The sequence below is a fragment of the Gorilla gorilla genome, chromosome 12, assembly GCF_029281585.2.
Source record: "Gorilla gorilla gorilla isolate KB3781 chromosome 12, NHGRI_mGorGor1-v2.1_pri, whole genome shotgun sequence".
NCBI classification, from domain to species: Eukaryota; Metazoa; Chordata; class Mammalia; order Primates; family Hominidae; genus Gorilla; species Gorilla gorilla.
In genome coordinates this window covers 75,929,515-75,948,989 of record NC_073236.2, presented here as the reverse complement: position 1 = coordinate 75,948,989, position 19,475 = coordinate 75,929,515, and the positions used below count along the sequence as shown (strand labels likewise).

The window sequence follows — 19,475 nt, the reverse complement described above, 5'->3', positions numbered from 1 at the left end:
ATATTAAAAGGCTCTTATCTTCTGACTTAGCACAGTTGTCAGTATTCATTATGGTGACATCTTGCTGAGTGGAAATAATGTTTTATATAGGCTTTTTGTTGTTGCTATTGTTCAAGGATTGGGAGTCCTATTCAAGCTTCATAGGATAATATGAGATTTAGTGTTAGAACCCATGAGACCTGGGAAGCACCTCGAGCCAAAAGAGTTCTAGGGATCAGCTGCTCTCTCTTTCTCTGATGGCATCTCCAATTCTCTCTGCAAGTCTGTCCCACTCTCTATTCTCTGCTAACAAACTACATTCTTCTGCTTGTACATGGTTTCTGATTTTATACATCCAGTGCAGATTAGCAGGGGGTTCTGTTCATCATCACCCAGGAATTGAGGTTGATGGAGACTCCATCTCAAAAGTGAACTTTAATCATGTGACAGGGGAAAGGAAACAGAGAATTGTGCACTGACACTTGTTCTTAAAATGTCGGCCCCATAATGATACCTATTACTGCTGCTCACATTTCACTGGCCAAAGCAAGGCACATGGCTACAACTAACTCCAAAGAAGACAAGGAAGAGCAATCTTACCAAATATCCAGGAGGAGAATTGGAATATTTGTGAACAGTCCTTATGATTTCCTTATCTACATCTTTGTGTGCTCACTTATACTTCTTGTAAATGTGGATTAAATGGAAAGTTACAGTCCTGCATTATCTTTTTTTAAAAAAATTAAAACACATCAGCAAATATTTCCTGACACAAAATTATAAAAATGAGCAAAAAGCCAACATACACATGTATCTTGCTCAATTCAATGCCATTAAAAGTTCAAATGCATCAGTTTGCCAAATTCTCTGTTGAGGAAAAACAGTCACTTACGTACCAAAAATAACACATTAACAAGTAAGTATGGTGTCTTACTTCTTATAATAGGATACAGAATACTGTATCCTATTTTTTCTTTTTTGCCTACTAGGAAAGTTTTTGCTTTGCTTAATTTAATACATATCCTCAGAATCAGGAGTCAAGAGTACTGTGAAAAGGCCACTCCGCCTCGCTAGTGGGTAATATTTGGCAATATATATTAAAAGGCTCTTATCTTCTGACTTAGCACAATTCTCAATATTCATTATGGTGACATCTTGTCACCAGAATACTGTGTCCTATTATAGGTATTTTAAGCAGTCCTTGTTAACTTTTAGTTCTTTTTTCTCTAACTTTTATATTTATGAAAATTAATTCCACTAACAGACACACTAGTGGTGTAACTTTGAAATAAAATTTTTAAAAAGTCTGCTACTTCTTTCTTAGGCTTCTAAGTTAGTTTAATTGAGAAGTATCCTGAAATTATCATTTGGAAATACTTACCTTACTCTTGCGTAACCAAAATAGAGAAATAAATTAAATGATAATGCAGATAAGAGTGGAACTGTCATCCATAACTCCTGATTTTAAATATTTTGCATGTTCACCAAATAGCATCCCTCTTCTACTCTTTAAAAAATAGATGCTATACAGTTAAACTTAAAAAATAAATCCGTACTAACAAATATATCATTTTTCTAACTTTGAAGTTCTAATTTTGAAGTTCTCTGTAAGATTTAATTTGGAAAAATGGTCCAAAGCTAAAATTAATTTTGAGAACTACTTTTATAGACCATTGTCTTTGTCACAAATCCATTTGGTATTTATTTGACTTTTAGGTCTCCCATCTTTTGAAAAATCTTCTAAAAATGCAAATGTAATCTCTTGTGTCTCAAGACTTTCAGACTTCCTTGAATCTTTCTTCCTTGTAAGTCATCCTAGAAAGACTCCCTAGTGAACAAAATGTGCAAATTTTAAAAGCAGCTTACACTGCATATTTGTAAAAATTTCTTCAATAAACCCAAAAAAATGAGGCAAGAGTTTATTTTCTATTATACTATCCCCTGTTACCCTTGTTACTTGGCTAACAAAATTAAGCCCTCCTTCTGACCCTGTGTCATTATATTCTTCTCAATCCTTCAGCTTTGTTTTATTAAACAAAATATGCTCAATATTTTTCGTTTCTTTTCTCTTTGTTTTTCTTAGAATTCTCAAAAGATGTAATATTACTATGATTCAAATAGTTCAATCAAACCAGTGCACAGGTTTTATCGTCTCCTATACATGTTGATTGCACATTGGCCTTATTAGTCACAGCCATCTTTATAGCCAGCAACATTTTAAGAAATTCACTGATCATGGATTCTATAATAATTTATTTAAGAAAGTGAGCTGAGTCTACCATCTCTAACATGATCATTTCATTTGCATAAGACAGACAATCCAACTTAAAATGGCCTAAACGAATAAAAAAAATTATTGGCTTACATAATTTAAAAGTCCATGGATAGCCTGCAGAGGCGGATCTCAGTTAAAGGGTTCAAACCTTGTAATCAAAACTCTGTCTCTTCATTCTCCACTATGCTGGCTTCATTTTCAGGCTTCATGGAATTCCTAACAAGAGGGATCTTAACATGTCTAGGTAACGTCACTAAGCAGCAAGGTGAGGAATCTCTAGGTCAATAGCTCTGAAGGGCAGCAGCTGTTTGTGGTCTTTTATAGCCACAGAGTTTGTCTTATCTATGGCTAGAAGATGTTGGGTGCAGTTTCATGGGGGTATGCCAAGCAGGTATGATCTAATGGCTAAAATATGCTCATTTGAGCTATATTTAAAGCAACTAGACATGCAAGAATTTGAGTCTGGCACTGGCAGGCTTTGATCTACTGGTCCTAGCCTGCTGCAAAGAAGTAAACATTGGGCTAATACACAGGGGCCATCTTTAACCCATTTATGTAACAATTGAGAAATCTGTCTTTTCTCCCTGGATGTTTTTTAGATCTCTTCTTTATCTTTATTTAGGTGTGGATTTACTTTTTTTTTTTTTTTTTCATTCTTCTTGCCACTATGTCTCCTGAATTTCCCCAGAATGCTCCCAACTCAAAGTTTTTGCATGTCCTAGCACTGCAGCTTGAAAGCATTTCTTCCAGATATATTTTTGGCTTGCTTTCCCAACTGGCTCAAACCTCTGCTCCAACTATTTCCTCAGAGAGGACTTCCCTGAACCCAACTTCTTCAAACTTTCTATCCCTTACCCTGCTTTTTAAATAAAACTTAGTACTACTTGATATTATATGAAATATTTGTTCATCATTCTCCTTCCCCCAAGAATATATATCTATGTGGGGAGAGACCGTTTTACTCATTGCTATATACTTAGTACCTAGAACGGTGCCTAAGGCTCAAACATTTGTTGACTTAATGAAAAAATAACCTCTCCTCTATGCTTCATTTTCTCCTTTTTAGGCAGATGAGGTTTTCTGTGTAACTACGCAGATGGCCCAAATATTTTCACTGTCAGATGGAACACTACTACATACAATCATCAAGGTTGTATTCAAGATCATCCTTAGCATTGGTTTTCTTTGTGACAATGATACCTAAGATTTTTTATTTCTTTTGCTTTGTCTTCTTCCTATTCAATCCATTGCCTGGATTCTAATGTTTTAAACTCTTGCCCCTGCCCTAGCCTTCCCTCTTGTGAGCCTTAAATAATCTTTAAAAATTATTAAGTTTAACTTTTTCTATTTTGCTAAGCAATGGTAAGATTGACTATCATTTTTTTTACTCAAGAAAATTGCTTAATATTTGCTTTTGTTAGAAAATATGTATATCACTTTGTGTTATAAAAGCTTATAAATTTGTATTTTTATGTATTAAAACAGAAACATTTAAAATTATTATGATAAAAGTAATACACGAGTTTAAAAACTCAAACATTACAGATGAGCAGAAAAATAAAACATAAAAATGCAGCCAAACAACTGTCTTACAATCCAATTCTACTTCCTACATACTTTATTGACCAAAACTCAAGTAGGAAATACATTTTACAGGTATGCAGAAAGCTGAAAAATGTTTCACACATTTTACTCATCTTTACTGTCTTTACTAGTGCAATGCAACCTGATATTTCTTTTTCCTTCTTGTCTCCTAATGTAGGTGGCAACCTACTAAATTGATTTCATTCCCACAGCTTGAAAACACTGCCCAAAAGGTGCCAACATCAAACTGTTTTTAGCTCTTCTGATAGTTACTCCATAATTTAAAATAATACGCACACACTGCACCGCCACTGTTTGGTTCAACTCCTTGCTTTTTTAACAAATTGACTCTACATTTTGAGAATGAACAATGAGAAGTTAGCTCAGTTCCAGTACTCTCCATTTTTCTTCCCTTAGTCTTCTCTTTGCAATTTTTAAAATTAAGTTATATTACATTCTATTTGCTACTTTATTCCTTTAAAGAATACTTAAACCTATTTCTTGATGTACTTAATTTAGAAAGTGTCTCCTGACTTTTCCATTGCGTAAGATTAAAAAATTTTATCCTTTCGCTTCCTTCCATTTCCCAAATACCATGGGTTACACCAGTACTTTTACATTGTTGATATTTGTATTATTTGCTCTGTTAGAATAATCGTCTTGTGCATTTTGTCTTAAATTTTGTCTTTTATTTTGAAAATTAAAGATTTTTTCAGTATTACAATTTTGTACATCTTATTCACTGCAGAATCAAGTGGTATGAATGGATGTGTGGGAAGAGAAATGTAAGCCGTGTTATTAAATCTACACCTATTGAAGGAGAATGTTCTAGGTGTCAATGTCAAACGGATTTTCTTTTCTTATTATGTCCACTGATTACTCATAATAATGACACATTTTAGTTCATTTCGTCTTTGAGCCATGGCTTATACAATTTTTTTTGCCTTTACTAAAGATTCTATTTCCTCTGTCTTGATGACAAGAGAAGCATCATCAGCCTATCATAAAGATGATTAAAGTTTTTAATAATGATATTTCATAAAGTAAATTTACTTTTTTCTTAAAGCCATTCTCTGAAATTTTCCAGCTTCTTGTCCTATTATTATTAATTATCTTGATGGCCTAAATATTTGTGGTCCTGAAATACCTTTTTATTGCACACCTTCAACAGATCTTTACTGGAACCTCATTACTGAGATCTCATTACTGGGATCTCATGTTCTCTCTTCAGTTCTCTTCTTATTTTGCTAGAACATTTCTTGAGCAATTTTTTCCCCTGAAATGGGTAAAAAGTCAAAAAAAGGTGAGAACATCTTTAATTTATCCTCATCCCTAAATGTTTTGCTTGTCTGTAGAATTCTAGGTTAGAATAATTTTCTCTCGGAACTATAAAGATATTGCTGTTTGAATAATCTAATAATAGTCATCTAATAATCAATGGTGCTAATAAATGACAAAATTCAATCTACTTTAATCTTCCTATCACTCTACTGCTCTTATAAGGGTAACTGACTTTTGTTTGGCTGACTCTCTTTTCTCTCCACAGTTAACTGAATTCTCATAACTGGCCATATCTGATACTCTCCTCTCTGGGCTCTATAGCACACGTTATCCTGGTTTTCTTAAATAATTGGCTATTCTTCCTTATTCTCTCTCAGTTTTCCTTTTTCTGTGTGACCTCTAAATGATGGAGTTTATACCCACTTTTCTATTCTGTGTCTTCTCCCTATATGCTCTCATCCATTCTCATGGTTTAAAAAACTATATGTTGACAATTCCTAAATTTATACCAGCAGGCTAGATTTTTTTTCTGAGGTTCAGACTCACATCTTTAAATATCTTCTTGACCTCTGTCTTGTCTGTCTCCTAGGAATTTCAAACTTAAAATGACCAAAATGGATCTCTATCTCTAAATCTGGATCTCCTTCACCCTTTACCACTCAAAAAATGGTCCCATGGTTAACTGTTCCCCTTGACTCTTCCTTTTCATTCCCTCCTCCTAACAACTCCCTCCTCATCTAAGCCATCAGTAATTCCTGTTATTTCCACTTTCAAAATATATCTCTAAACTCTTAAAAATGTAAATCAGGTCATGTCAGTTCTCTGTTTAAAATGATTAGATTGCTTTCCACTGCATTTAGGATAAATTTAAAACATATACAGCCAGCCCTCCAAACTTATATCTTGCCTCTCCAAACTCATTTCTTGCCTCTTGCCATTCTGCACTTATTCATTTCCTCACTCCAGTCTCCTCTCTCCTAGAATACACAATGCTCTGTTTCAGAGCCTCGGTTCTTGCCTTTCTATCTGGCATACTTGCTCCACAGGTCATTATATGGCTGATCTTTTTTCCACTTGAGACATAAAGAATATCTTTGTCAATACACACTGCCACCACATCTTTTAATGAGTGATACTATCCTTTTATATTGATGCTAAATGTATTTAACATAATTTAAATCCCCATATTAGTGATATTTGAATTGTATCCTCGTTTTTAAACATTTAAATAGTTTTTAAATGTTTAAAATGTTTTTAAACTATTAAAACACTGCATGGAATATTTGTGTATATATATATATATAGTGAATATCAAAAGCAATATATTTAAATCATCTGTAAAAATATTTTTTAACATCAAAACCAATCTTTTTTCATTTAAAGAATCTTCAGAACTGTAGAGGAAAAGCACATCTCTAAGTTTGGGGGCATTGATTTGACAAGGAAAGTGATAAAAGGAGATCTCTTCCTGAGAAGGATTTGGAGAATACAGTTTACAGGTGAAAAATGTGTGGACTGAAAAACATAGTCCCACCTTGTGGAAAGATGAAGAGCAGTTCTGGGACTAAGCAAAGAGCAAATGAGTGTGGTTTGAGTGGTTTGAGTTTTCTTTGAGACTACAATTATGGTATGAATTAACTTTTACTATGTATCAATACACTGCACTGGATATAGTTTATCTGGGTGATTCTTCTACTAGTCTTACCTAGTTCACTCATGTGGCCAGTTTGACTCATTAGGCAGTTTAACGAGAGCTGGATAGCCTAAGATGGGCTACAACGCATCTGGCAGCCTGTTTGTCTGTACTGTTTGGTCTAGTGGGGCCTCAACTGGAAAAACTCATCTCTACTTCATGTAGCTTGTCATTTTCCAGCAGGTAATAATGGCCTTCCTCATGCAGCAGTCTCAGGTCAGTATTCCAAAGCATGAGGTTGAAAGCTGAAAAGCTTCTTGAGGCCAAGGCTTAGAAGTCACATAACATTACTTCTGCTGTATTCTATTGGTCAAAGAAAATCACCAGGCCAACACAGACTCCAGGTGTTGAGGTGGGGGGGGAAATTCCACCTCCTAATGGGAGGAGTGACAAAGTCACATTGTAAAAGAGCAAGGGGCACAGGGATGGGAAGAACTGTGGACATCTCTGCAAACAATCTATTACTGCAGGACTTGCTTAGAAGTGATCACTTTTGTGTTATAAAAGTACATTTATAAGTTGATTATTTGCCATCCAAAACATGTTTCCAATAGAAATAATGGGAAAACTCTAATATACACCTATACAGTACTCTACAGTTTTTAAATTCATTCATAAATATCTCATTTGATAATTCATTGAACAAATTTCTTTTGAGTGCCTATTATGTGTCAAGCACTATGATACACTCTGGGGATACAAGAGAGACATGGTCCTTGCTCTTAAAGAGCTTATAGTCTGTGGAGGGGAAATAAATATTTAATAAGTTATAATAGTAAATCAATTAATAACAATAACTTGAGATTAATCTTATGATATGGCAATACAGGGAATAATCATTAGCTGAACTTACACTCTGTGCTAACAGAGTGAGAAGATCTTTATAATAACTCAGGCCGGGCACAGTGGCTCACACCTGTAATCCCAGCACTTTGTGAGGCCAAGGCGGGAGGATCACTTGAGGTCAGGAGTTCGGGACCGGCCTGGCCAACATGGTGAAACTCCATCTCTACTAAAAATATAAAAACTAGCCAAGTGTGGTGGCAGGCGCCTGTAATCCCAGCTACTCAAGAGACTGAGGCAGGAGAATCGCTTAAACCCGGGAGGTGGAGGTTGCAGTGAGCTGAGGCTATGCCACTGCACTCCAGCCTGGGTGACAGAGTGAGACTCCATCTCAAAAAACAAACAAACAGACAAGCACCTCTGTATTATATAAGAACTCTCTGTCTGGTGAGACAAGCTATTAGTTGTTATTCTCATCTTTAAGTGAGGAAATCAAGGTTCATAAGGTTATCTAAGTAATTTATCCAAGGTTACTCAGGTTCTAAGTGACAAAATTTGAAATAAAAAAAAAGACCTATTTTCCAAACTCTGCTTTTTCCAATGTACTCCTCTGCTTCCCTAGACACCAATATGCGAAAACAGAAAGACACCAATAAATTAAAACCAACCAACCAACCCTTACATGATGGTACATATTTTGTGGAGATTCTTTTGAAGAGACTTCAGTGTTTACAGTTTCAGAGACTGACCATGTAATATATAGCATACCTAATCTAGAATATCATCTATAATGTTGAGGAATTTTGCTTACTTCCTAACTCTTTCTAGACCCAGAATCTAGACTGTTATCACTTGGGTTCACTGGGTTGAGAAAAAGCCATTTAAAAAATAATATAAGAAGAGGTTCTTTAACATGACAATCTAAAGACAACAAAAAGGATTTTAGACGAGAATGACTAAATTGAATTTCCACTATAAGAATGAACTATAGTATGGTCAGTTTACTAAGCAATGAACTTAATTAGGAATATATACACCTTGCTTGGCCTCAAATTCTCTTTAGAATAAGAAAGAATATAAATTATAAATAAATATATGAACATGTGTAAGTGTATGCCAACATACACACACACACACACACACAAATTTCAAATAATTATCAATGTGGTTTTATCACTGTTTTATTCCTTCTCACTAGGAAACTGGTAAAACCTTCAGCCTAACATAGCTTAAGCAAAGGTCTATCTGTATTCTTTTTTCTTTCATTATCCTATTACTCCATTTGTGACTTTATCTGGTCTCCATTCCATGCTGATCTGTGTTAGAAATGCTTACATATCAAACAGCTGAACGTCTCTCAGTCTGTCTGTGATGCTCCAAATCCAGACAGCAGTCTTCAATAAATTTATTTCTATTACCCAAATAGTCTGTTTTTAATTTGTTGCTGTACAGATCCATGCAAAGCTAGAACTTCAGTAAGTTGCTGACCTCTTAACATTTTCTTTGTAAACTCTTGTTGTAAGTCACTGATAATTGAGAATGGCCTGTCTTTCTCCTAGTACTGCTCTCTGCTCCAAATTCTCATTTTTTTTTTTAATATGCTGCTCAGCAGTTGTGAGAGAGGCAATATAGACCAGAATTTTCTAATTATATGTTTTGAATGACTTAAAGCTGTGAAGCATATTGATTCTTTCAGGCCTGGGGCACGCAAGTTGGGAGCCCCTGGCCTGGTTGCAGTCCAGCTGCTAGCAGCATTTACCAGAGCTTCCTGGAAGGTGGCCAAGAGGAGCAGCATCTCTACAGGTAGAGTGGATGATAAAAAAACATCTAATAATTCCACAGGCCTCTTATCCAAGGTGAAGAGTGGTATGTTCAGTAGCTGGTTCCTGAAGCAGATGTCCAGATAATGGAACACCTACCTCCTTGGCTGTGCTCAGCACATTGCAGCCAACATGGAGCTCCTGGATGGTGCAGCTCTGGTGGCTCTGAAACTCTGATTTCGTAGACATCGGATATTTTTCATTAGCAGCTGAAGTGCCCTTTTTGTGGCATCCAAAGTAGTTTTGGTCTGACTGATCCAACAATGCATGCATGTTTTATAAATTAAAGCTTCATCATTATTTTAAAGTACTTTCTAGAAAAAAGTACTGCTATTCATTATTGGCATTTTGGTACTATCTGGATTTTTTTTTTAAGCTGTGTATTCTTACTGAAATTTAAAAAAAAAATTGAAGTGCAATTTACAATGGGACCAGAAGCCAGGCGTCATGGCTCAAACTTGTAATACCAGCACTTTGGGAGGCCGAGGTGGGCGGATCACTTGAGGTCAGGAGTTTGAGACCAGCCTGGCCAACATGGTGAAACCCTGTCTCTACCAAAAAAATACAAAAATTAGCCAGGTGAGGTGGCAGGCCCCTGTAATCCCAGCTACTTGGGAGACTGAGGCAGGAGAATTGCTTGAACCTGGGAGGCGGAGGTTGCAGTGAGCAGAGACTGCACCACTTCACTCCAGCCTGGGTGACAAAGCGAGACTCCATCTCAAAAAAAAAAAAAAAAAAAAGAAGAAAACAGTATTACTAGAGAACTTCAGTCATTAAGAGATTACTTGCCCCGGATAAAGGCCTGACCATTTGCACTCCTTTCTGTTTTGATGGAGAGGGGTAGCAAATCAACCTCCAGAAACCGAAGGGAGAAAATTTTCCTCCCTGTGGGTTTTTGGAGTCAGATAGCTTCAGTTCAGATCCTGGTTCTGTCACATAGTAGCTATGTGATCTAAAAAAAAAAAAAAAAAAAAAAAAAATTAAATAAAAAAAAAAATAAAATGGCACCAGAACTTAACATTAGTATTTCATATTTTTTCCTGTAGTTTTTTCTCTAAATATGACATTCCTCCTTTTTCATTAGAGAGAAAAAATAGTTACCTTTTATTCTCTAATCATATTATCCATCTAATGACATAGAATTATTCAATTATTTAATCTTCACCCAAAAAGCAGTCCTGAGAATCTTCTCTTTATTTTATTTTTATTTTTTGAGACAAAGTCTTGTTCTGTAGCCCAGGCTGGAGTGCAGTGGCGCGACCTCAGCTCACTGCAAACTCCGCCTCCCATGTTCAAGTGAGTTTTGTGCCTTAGCCTCCCAAGTAGCTAGGATTACAGGCGCCTGCCACCAAGCCCAGCTAATTTTTGTATTTTAGTAGAGAAGGGGGTTTAATCACGTTGGCCAGGCTGCTCTCAATCTCCTGACCTCAGATGATCCACCAGCTTTGGCCTCCCAAAGTGCTGGGATTACAGGTGTGAGCCATTGCACCCAGCTGAGAATCTTCTCTTTAATATTTCGTTAGGTTGGTGGGTGTGAAATGCTTAAAATACATTCCCTGAGACTAAGTTAGGAAACAGAAGTTCTTTATCCTTTCCTTTCCAGTGGTGGCACTAGCAGGAAGTTTAATAAACTAGACCAGAGGCAGAGATATTTAGAAAACCATCAAAAGTCATTTGATGGAATGCACAACAGGGAATCTTTTATATAGTTGAAAGAGGCAGAAAAAATAGAATTAAACTGAATGCTTTTCTCTTTCACAACTCTTCTCTGTGAGGATTTCAAAGTCAATAAGTAACCTGATCTTCTATACATATATCACTACAGTAAATCAAAATAATATTTATTCTATCTATGAGTTTGGTAAAAGATGGTTTCTTATTAGTTTTTTTATCTTTTCAAATTATAATCACATAACAATCTACGCTTGTTAAAAACCCTGAGAGAATATAGGGAGTTTATTTATGTTTATTCCTGGGCCATTCACTAAAGGGAATGGCTCTATTGCCTCTATAATCAAAGGGGCGGACACGATTTGGAGATACAGTTTTGCACATGAGAGAAATACAACAACCTCATGGGTGTCACCATTTCTCACCAACACTCTCCTCTGGGGAACATGCAGAACAGACTAAACAGAAAACAAAATAGTAAGGACCTGCTTCCTTCAACTTTCAAAGGAGAATCTAGAGGGGAATTATTGATAAACATGAACAAGATAATGTATGTTTTGATTAAACATGCTTGGGAGCCTAATGACTTTTAAAACCACTTAGAAGATTGGTTTATGAACTTTTAATTAACTATCCATAATGTGAACTAACTTCATTTTTTAAAGCATCTCAGTTATTTGAAATAATTGCTACTGCTCTGATGTAAAAGTTATATAACTCTCAAATATAACTTAAAAATCATACTGTGAACAAATGGAAGGATATGTCATAATTTAAATTCACAACTTGTTTCAGCAAACTTCCTGGTTCATTAACAGGGTGTTGGCAACAGGAAAGAATGAAGTATTTCTCTTCCTCAAGTATTTGGAAACCCACTCATTTTTAGACAACTCATTCATTAGTGGTCCATCTCATAGATATAATTTGATATCTTTTTCCAGTTAAGCCCGTTTGGTTACCTTTTTACTCAAGTGAAATGCCCTATTGTTAGATGTAGTCAGTTACTGGCAACTGCTGACTGAGTAACAGTAGCCCCTTTTTCCTCTCTCATGTGGGTGGCCTAGGATTTAGATGGGTACAGATGGGAGCCAATATTGAGTATGGGCAACAGTCCAGTGGATAACTGTTGCCTGGTCTCTTGGCTAAACACTTTGGGCATGACACAGAAATTTTTATGTCTAGTACATGTTCGCTCAAACTACACTGCTTTATTTTCTTGAATGTAGAGGACAGGCAAGAAAAAATAAAGGACCACACACATTGATGATCTGTATACTTATTTCATACCTTTAACAATTCCTAAACCACTCCTTATTAGATAATGCTCATGGGTAGTTAGCACAGCTTATTGTAAAGTCATCAGGGCATTTGCTGCTATTATTCTTATAATTTGGCCCAGGTTCATCTCCTAGGTGGAAATAACTGAAACTTAAAAAACGTTATCTCTAAATATAAACTTTTTATGTTTTATATGGCTCTCAAAGAGCAGAGAGTAGGGGCGGGCCTGTGGCTTACGCCTGTAATTCCAGCACTTCGGGAGTCTGAGGCAGGAGGATTACCTGAGGTCAGGAGTTTGAGACAAGCCTGGCCAACACGCCGAAACCCTGTCTCTACTAAAAATACAAAAACTAGCCAGGTGGGGACCTGTAATCCTGGCTACTCAGGAGGCTGAGGCAGGAGAATCCAGCTACTCAGGAGGCGGAGGTTGCATTGAGCCGAGATCGCGCCACTGCACTCCAGCCTGGGTGACAGAGCGAAACTCTATCTCAAAGAAAAAAAAAAAGAGTGGAGAGTACGATACAACACTGTGAGTTAAAATGATTTAGTGGCACTAAACTGGTCATTCAATATATACTTATGGAATGTTCGCTATGTACCAGACACTGTGCCAAGCATTAAATCTAAAAAGGCACCAAAAAAGATGCTTAGAAATAGGACCACAGACATGGTTTCCTTGCTGTTGACAGAGAGCTCCTGTCTAAAGCAAAGGAAAAAGATATGGTGAGGTTGTTATACATCCTAGGATATGGGACTGGGTAAACCAAACTGAGTTTCCTCAAGTTTCTATGGGAAAGTACAAAGAAGGAAGAAATTATAGGCAGAATTTGTATCATCTGTGGATGGTCGCATATGGAACCAGACAAAAACTGGCTTCCAGGCTTTCTTTTTAATTCGCAATCCATTTCACTCCAGCTCCTTAACCCTGTACACACTCTTATCAGCCCCCATCTTCATTCTTTGGATCCCCCCACCCCAGGTTTCTGCAAAGGTAAAATCTATAAATCTACCGATGTTACAGATTTCTAATGATACAGATTATCAACATCATGCACCTTGAAGGGATATTCCAGAGTAGTATCTTATGAAAAAAAGGATTAAAGATACACACACTTGCCCAGAGAAAGCAATTTTTCAATGACTGAAATATATAAAGGGAAATAGGTAACTACTTTCCAAGCATGTCTTTGCTCCATGGCCATCAATAACTCCACCTCTTTCTTTCCTATCTCCACAGGATTTGTCAAGCGAGGTTGTTCTTAGTGGCTCTGAGAGAGTGGGAAGCTCGTTTACAAAGTGTTTGTGGGTTCAAAATTTAAATTTATACCGATGTATAAAGAAATTTCATTTTATAAGTACTGTTTGGAAATATTTGGAAACTAAGCTTCTAGAGTGCTACTTCTCTAAGAACTAGTGACTGAGCAGTTATAGATGTAACCCCTGAAGAGGGGTAGTTAGTTACTTTTTGGAGAGTTCTTGAGGCAGCAAGTGTACAACAACCTTTGGTACTATATCTCAATATTCGATCACTCATAAATCAAGATGCCATTCTTAGGTATTAACAAATGCTCTTGCTGCAGTTAAAACCCATTTCCTTTTTAATCTTCCATGAAGGCAGAAAATACAGTAACTGATCATCGTTTCTTATAATAAACCTTGTATAATTAAAAACTCGCCAGGCGCGGTGGCTCACGCCTGTAATCCCAGCACTTTGGGAGGCTGAGGCAGACGGATCACAAGGTCAGAGGTTTGAGACCAGCCTGGCCAACATGGCGAAACCCCGCCTCTACTAAAAATACAAAAATTAGCCAGGTGCGGTGGCACGAGCCTGCGGTCCCAGCTACTCCAGAGGCTGAGGCAGGAGAATCGCTTGAACCCGGGAGGCGGAGGTTGCAGTGAGCCTAGACTGTGCCATTGCACTCCAGCCTGGGCGACAGAGCAAGACTCCGTCTCAAAACAAAAACAAAAACAAAACAACAACAAATAAATCTCTTCATTGTCCTTCATCTTTTGCAGGCTAAGTAACCCTACGTGGCCCAAATCTTTTGGTAGTATTTTATTTTGGTACTAATGCTCATTGGTAAAGACTGCTTTTTCAGTGCTAGAACAATTTTTGTACTGTATACAAAGGATGTAGAGATTTTGTTAAGATCTTCAGTCTCCAAATGCTGTTATTAAACTGTAGACATCTGGATTTTAGACACTTCTTTTGTTTTGTCTGGGGAAAATTCGTTTTACGGCCGAGAGGTTTTTGAGTGTAATCTTTTTGGATTTCATGTAAGAAACACAGTACCAATGGTTGTCATTCTCTAGTATAACAATTTTTCACTAGCCTTTTCTGTGTTGTTTGTTCTAATAACATTTCCATATAAAGACGTAGAACCAAAAAATCAAAGTTCCTTTGTTTAGACAATGAGTCATTAAAAAATTCTCACTTTACCTTGGTTGATTAGTGTTGCCCAAAGCCTCAAACTCTTCTGTAATTACTGTACTTGTTTATTGGAGGCACTTAAGAGAAGGCGCTGGCAATTCATCGGTCCTGGTGCGGGCTATTTGAGTCTTAAAGTGGAAATGCAAAGTCTGAAATGCACTCGCTGCCAGGCACACTGAGTCTTAGGTGCAGGTGGGGTTGACGGTACCAGGTGTGATTTGACAAGCCGTGGGCTGGCCCTGTAACAGTCCCCAGGCTAGTGTCAAGTTCCGTGTAACATCCTCTTTCCTTGAGGACTTCAAAAATCTACCAAAAGAAAAGCATCTCTTGAGGAGTAACTTAAGCCAGTTCCACGTTGAAGAGAAAAGTAAACGCCTATCACAGCAGAAATCTCTACAGGATTAGGAACCGGGGCAATGGGGATGGTGGTGGTTCCGGTGAGGGAGCCTTCACTTGTCACTTTCTTCAATGCCTAAACCCTCCTTTTGTTAGCTGGCCCACACAGGCCAATGCCTACTCCCTAACGCATCCTCACCCTCCCCCAGCCAGATGTGATGAGGGGAGCAAGCGTCCCCTGAGAAGCGTCTGGGCTCCCTCGGGGCAGCTGCGGTGGGGAGCTCCGGCTCTATCCGCAGGGCTTTCTTTAGTCCCTAGTCAGCGGGAATATTTTTACTGATTGGAAAAATAACCAGTCGTGCTCAGGTGCTCTCCCTCACTGAGATATACTGGCGAGGCTTCCCTGGCCGCAACGCCGCCGTAAGTGCTGCTCCCACGCGCGGCATCCCCGCGTACTGCTCAGTGCCCAACTCCGACCGGCTCTCAAGTGCCGCAACGCCCCGCCCCTTGCCACCTCCGCACGTCTCATTGGCCAGAGCCTGCGTCCGCCTCGGCTCCTGACTGGCGGCTGCGCCTGTCGGTCCGTGCGGCAGGGACATTTCCGCATTGAAGGGGCTGCTCCGAATGGAGGGGGAGGGGAGGTGTTTAGGAGAAAGTAGGGGCTTTGGGTGTCGGGAGTCGGCTGACGGGTGGACAAGGGGGGGTTAGCAGCTGGGCTGCGACCGTTAGGGAGGGGCTCAAGGTGTGCATGTGTGAGGGAAGAGAGAGAGAGAGAAGGGCGCCTCAGAGGTGACTTTCAGCCTGCGAGCCTTCTTCCCGGGGCGCCATAAACGCCCCCAATTTCCCAGCTGCTAAAGGAAGAGGAAGGTGGGTCTCGCTGGCGGCTTGAGGAGGGGCGAGGTTGGGCTTCCGGCGACCCCCTGGATGAGTGTTTCCCGCTCTCGCTGGCCCGCTGTGTGGTCTCGGAGGCGGAATTTGGGATTCTGAGGAGCGCAGGGCAGGCGGGGCGAGAATATGTGCGGGAAGGGTCGGTGCCCTCCCTTGGGACTCCCGCGCCGGTGCACGGGTCTGCCTCTAGCCGGTGACCCCTTAGTGTCCGCTGCGGGGGAGGGGCAGCGTAGCCTTCGGCCCCTACCGAGAAAGAGCTGCGGCCGGGTTTCACTGCTCGAGGCGGGAAGGCGGAGAGCTGAGGCCCCGACCGGTCGGCCAGCCAGAGCGTGGAATTGGTAGCGCCTCCTAGTCCCAGGATGTTTATGGCTGGTGAAAATGGTTGCACTGCCCCCGCTTGCCGGCCTCGCCCGCCTCCCCGACCCCTGCTTGGGCGGGAGCCGCTGTTAACCGGGGTTTTCGGGGGAGGCGGTTGGGGGCTGGACGGCGGCGCGGGGAGGGGGCAGCTAGGGGCGCGGCCTGCCAGTGCCTCCTGCAGTCCAGCCCTGGAGGGCGTGGGGACTGGGGGGCGGTGAAATAGCCGCTGTAGGTCCGCCTCTTTCATTGAAGAAATTTAAGTTCGTGTGGTTTTACCTTTTCCGGGAGTCTCCGGCTGGCCCTCATTTGTGTCCGGAGCTCAGGAGTTCCCAAACCGACTCAGTCGCACCAAGTTTCCGTCTTTTGGAATTGGGGAAGGAGTTTCTTTCTTTTCTTTTTCTTGAGCCAGTTTTAATCGCTTTGAATAAATACTCCCTTAAGTAGTTAAATATAGGAGGAGAAATAATACATCTGTTGTTAAAGCAGGAGAGGAAGAGAGACCTGCCCTATAGCGTGACTCCTCTAGAAAAAAAAAAAAGCCGGAGTATTTTACTAAGCCCCTAAAATGTCGAGATTTGTACAAGGTAAGAAATGCTGCTGCTTATATCCCGAGTTGCTTCAGGCGAATTTGGGTACTGACAGTGGAGAGGTTGGTGGGTGGTTTGGAAGTGGAAATGTTCATTTGAGATAACATTTGCGAAACCCTTTTCGTTGAATTGTCATCTGAGCTGCCTTGAGCTGCTGGGTTGACGTTCCAGACGCGTATAATTTATGCTCCTGTACCCTGCTGGGTTTAGTTTTGCCTCCCTGAAATCAGGTTAGTAGTACCGTCGCTTTCCTGGATAGTGGCTGTAAGTGATAAAACAGGATTTTTGGCTGCTAATTAATCCTTGTTCTCTTTTCCTGGTCTGTGTCAAGGTACCTGTGCGTGCACGCAGACGGGAAGGGCTGGGGAAGCGGGAGGACTGAGAAAGGCCAGGTGGGTTTTGCCGGGACTGTTGGGGAAGCTTTAGTGTTCTCCGCTTCTACTTCGTTTGTGTGTACGTGGTTTGCGTCTCAGATTCACTTATTGCGAAACTGGGAGTAGCCCGAAGAAGCTGGAGGTCATTTCAGCTGGAGAAATGACTTTGCTGCATTGCTGTGTTTATTTTTTCCTTTTTTGAACTATGAAAAGATGATTAAGGTTCCTTTGAAGTTTGAAAACTGCTCTCTAAATTCCACATGTGTATTTAAAAAGGGTTAGGGAATGCCTCAACTGAGATCAGTAACGTGTATATGAATGCATGTGTGTACGGTGTACTCACTGAAATTGGTGCTGTCATAAACCTTTGACACCATGAGATTTGCCTTCTGGTATGCAAGTAAACTCTTTCCTTGTAGACTCCAGTGTGTGAAAGCTTCAGCCATCTTGATGAACACACAGCTAGTAAAGTTCACAAACACTTATTATGCTTCCTGATAAATGTAGGTGTACTTTTGGAAAAAAAAAGTTGTGTCAGTAATGGCCATCATTTGACCCTGGGAATAAAAATGCCCTACTGAGTTCTACATCGCTTTATTAACTCTTCTTTAAATTTTGTGTAGTAGGTTAAGAGAATTCGACTGCCTGTGTTATTATCGAAACAGATCGAACCCTATGCTTGCCTTTAGCACTAAGCTCAGAAATGTCACTTGTTATTAGACTTTCAAATTCATGTTATACCTTGTATGTGGTAAGAGATGCTTATGTTCTGATTGAGTAAATGTCTTATTCAAGAATAGAAAGGCAGAACTGTTAGAAACGTACTGGTTTTGTAATAACAATATTCAGTTACCATAAAGGCGGTATTTTGCAAGAATATGCTAGGTAAAAGTGGACAAGTTACTTCTCTTTAAAAGTTAGAAATATTAATAAACCCAAGGTGTTCCGTGTAGAGTTATGCTTTAGAATAGGTTGCAGAATTGGCAAGCATTGACTGATTTCACAGCCTTTGCTGTAATGCCAACTTGTCCTCAGGAGATTCAAAATCAAGTGGTAAGAGTTGCTGTGTATGTTTGTCATTACTTTGTCATCCACTTTTTTTAAAAAAACTTTTTATATTTTGGAATACTTCCGGATTTATAGAAAAGTTGCACATTTGTCAAAACTAAGAAATTAACGTAGGTACATTACTGTTAACTAAAGACTTTGTTCAGATCACAGTTCCCATGATTCACTCTAAGATACGAGATTGCACTTAGTTGCCAGCCACTTTTTTTCTTTTTTCTTTTTCTTTGTTCTTTTTTTGTCAAGGTCTTACTGTGTTGTCCACGCTGGAGTACAGTGGGTATTCACAGGAACAATCATAGTGCACTACAGCCTCAAGCCCCTGGGCTCAAGCTGTCCTCCTGTGTTAGCCTCCTGAGTAGATGGGACTTAGGCATATGCCATAGCCTATAGTTGTCATACATTTTTACTTTAAATGGTAGTTTTCCTTTTAAGATGGGCAGAATATGACACCTCCTCAAAATTTTTTGACATGAATATGCTCCTGTTTATCATTGTTTAAATTTTGTACAGTGTGAGCCCTCTATATGTTTAACTCTGCTGCTGTTGTAAATGATAAACCTAATTGGCAAATGACACAGCTGTCTCCACAAAAGAGCTTCCAAGTGTAAGGGTTGGAAATTTTGGTTTTAATTTTTTTTTTTTAAGCAAATCAAATTCTTTGATCTTTGCTGCAGAAAATATTGATATTTCCAATCACTGGCACTTAGTAGTTCATGCTCTTTCATCTAACTTTTTTTTTTCATGAGTTTTCTCAAGCTTTATAAGAGTCCTGAGATGTAGATTTTTTATCCTGCCCTTACAGGTGAGGAAAATTAAGTATCTTGTCCAAAGTTCACAGCTTGTATAAAGCACTGATTGATTGATAGATTGATTTTGAGGCAGGGTCTCACTTTGTTGCCAGGCTGGAGTGCAGTGGTGCGATCACAGCTCACTGCAGCCTTGATCTCCTGGGCTTAAGCAATTTTCCCACCTCAGCCCCCTGAGTAGCTGGGACTACAGGTGCACACCACCATGCCTGGCTACTTTTCTCCTTTTTTAAAGAGACAGGCTTTCCCTATGTTTCTCAGGCT

The 19,475-nt window shown here is 39.3% G+C and overlaps 2 protein-coding genes and 1 pseudogene across 4 annotated transcripts in view; 1 reads left to right on the top strand and 2 right to left on the bottom strand.

Annotated features, from left to right (window-relative positions):
- Positions 1 to 9,688, bottom strand: part of LOC129531475 (heterogeneous nuclear ribonucleoprotein A1-like) — an 81,848-nt pseudogene extending 72,160 nt beyond the window's left edge.
- LOC109025731 (proline-rich protein 36-like) overlaps positions 1 to 16,623 on the bottom strand; it is a 195,243-nt gene extending 178,620 nt beyond the window's left edge. For 2 of the 3 annotated variants that reach the window (XR_010130113.1, XR_010130112.1), the window contains exon 1: positions 14,805 to 16,010. Coding sequence is in view for 1 of the 3 variants with exons in the window: in XM_063696145.1 (XP_063552215.1) it covers positions 15,928 to 16,623 (696 nt within the window). In the remaining 2 variants the exon portion in view is untranslated. Of the gene's footprint in view, positions 1 to 14,804 lie in introns of all 3 variants that reach the window. The other variant, XM_063696145.1, reaches the window with a different exon arrangement.
- UGP2 (UDP-glucose pyrophosphorylase 2) overlaps positions 16,081 to 19,475 on the top strand; it is a 52,185-nt gene continuing 48,790 nt past the window's right edge. The window contains exon 1 of the mRNA XM_004029313.5: positions 16,081 to 16,960. Within this exon, the coding sequence (XP_004029362.1) occupies positions 16,942 to 16,960 (19 nt within the window). The 5' untranslated portion in view covers positions 16,081 to 16,941. The remainder of the gene's footprint in view (positions 16,961 to 19,475) is intronic.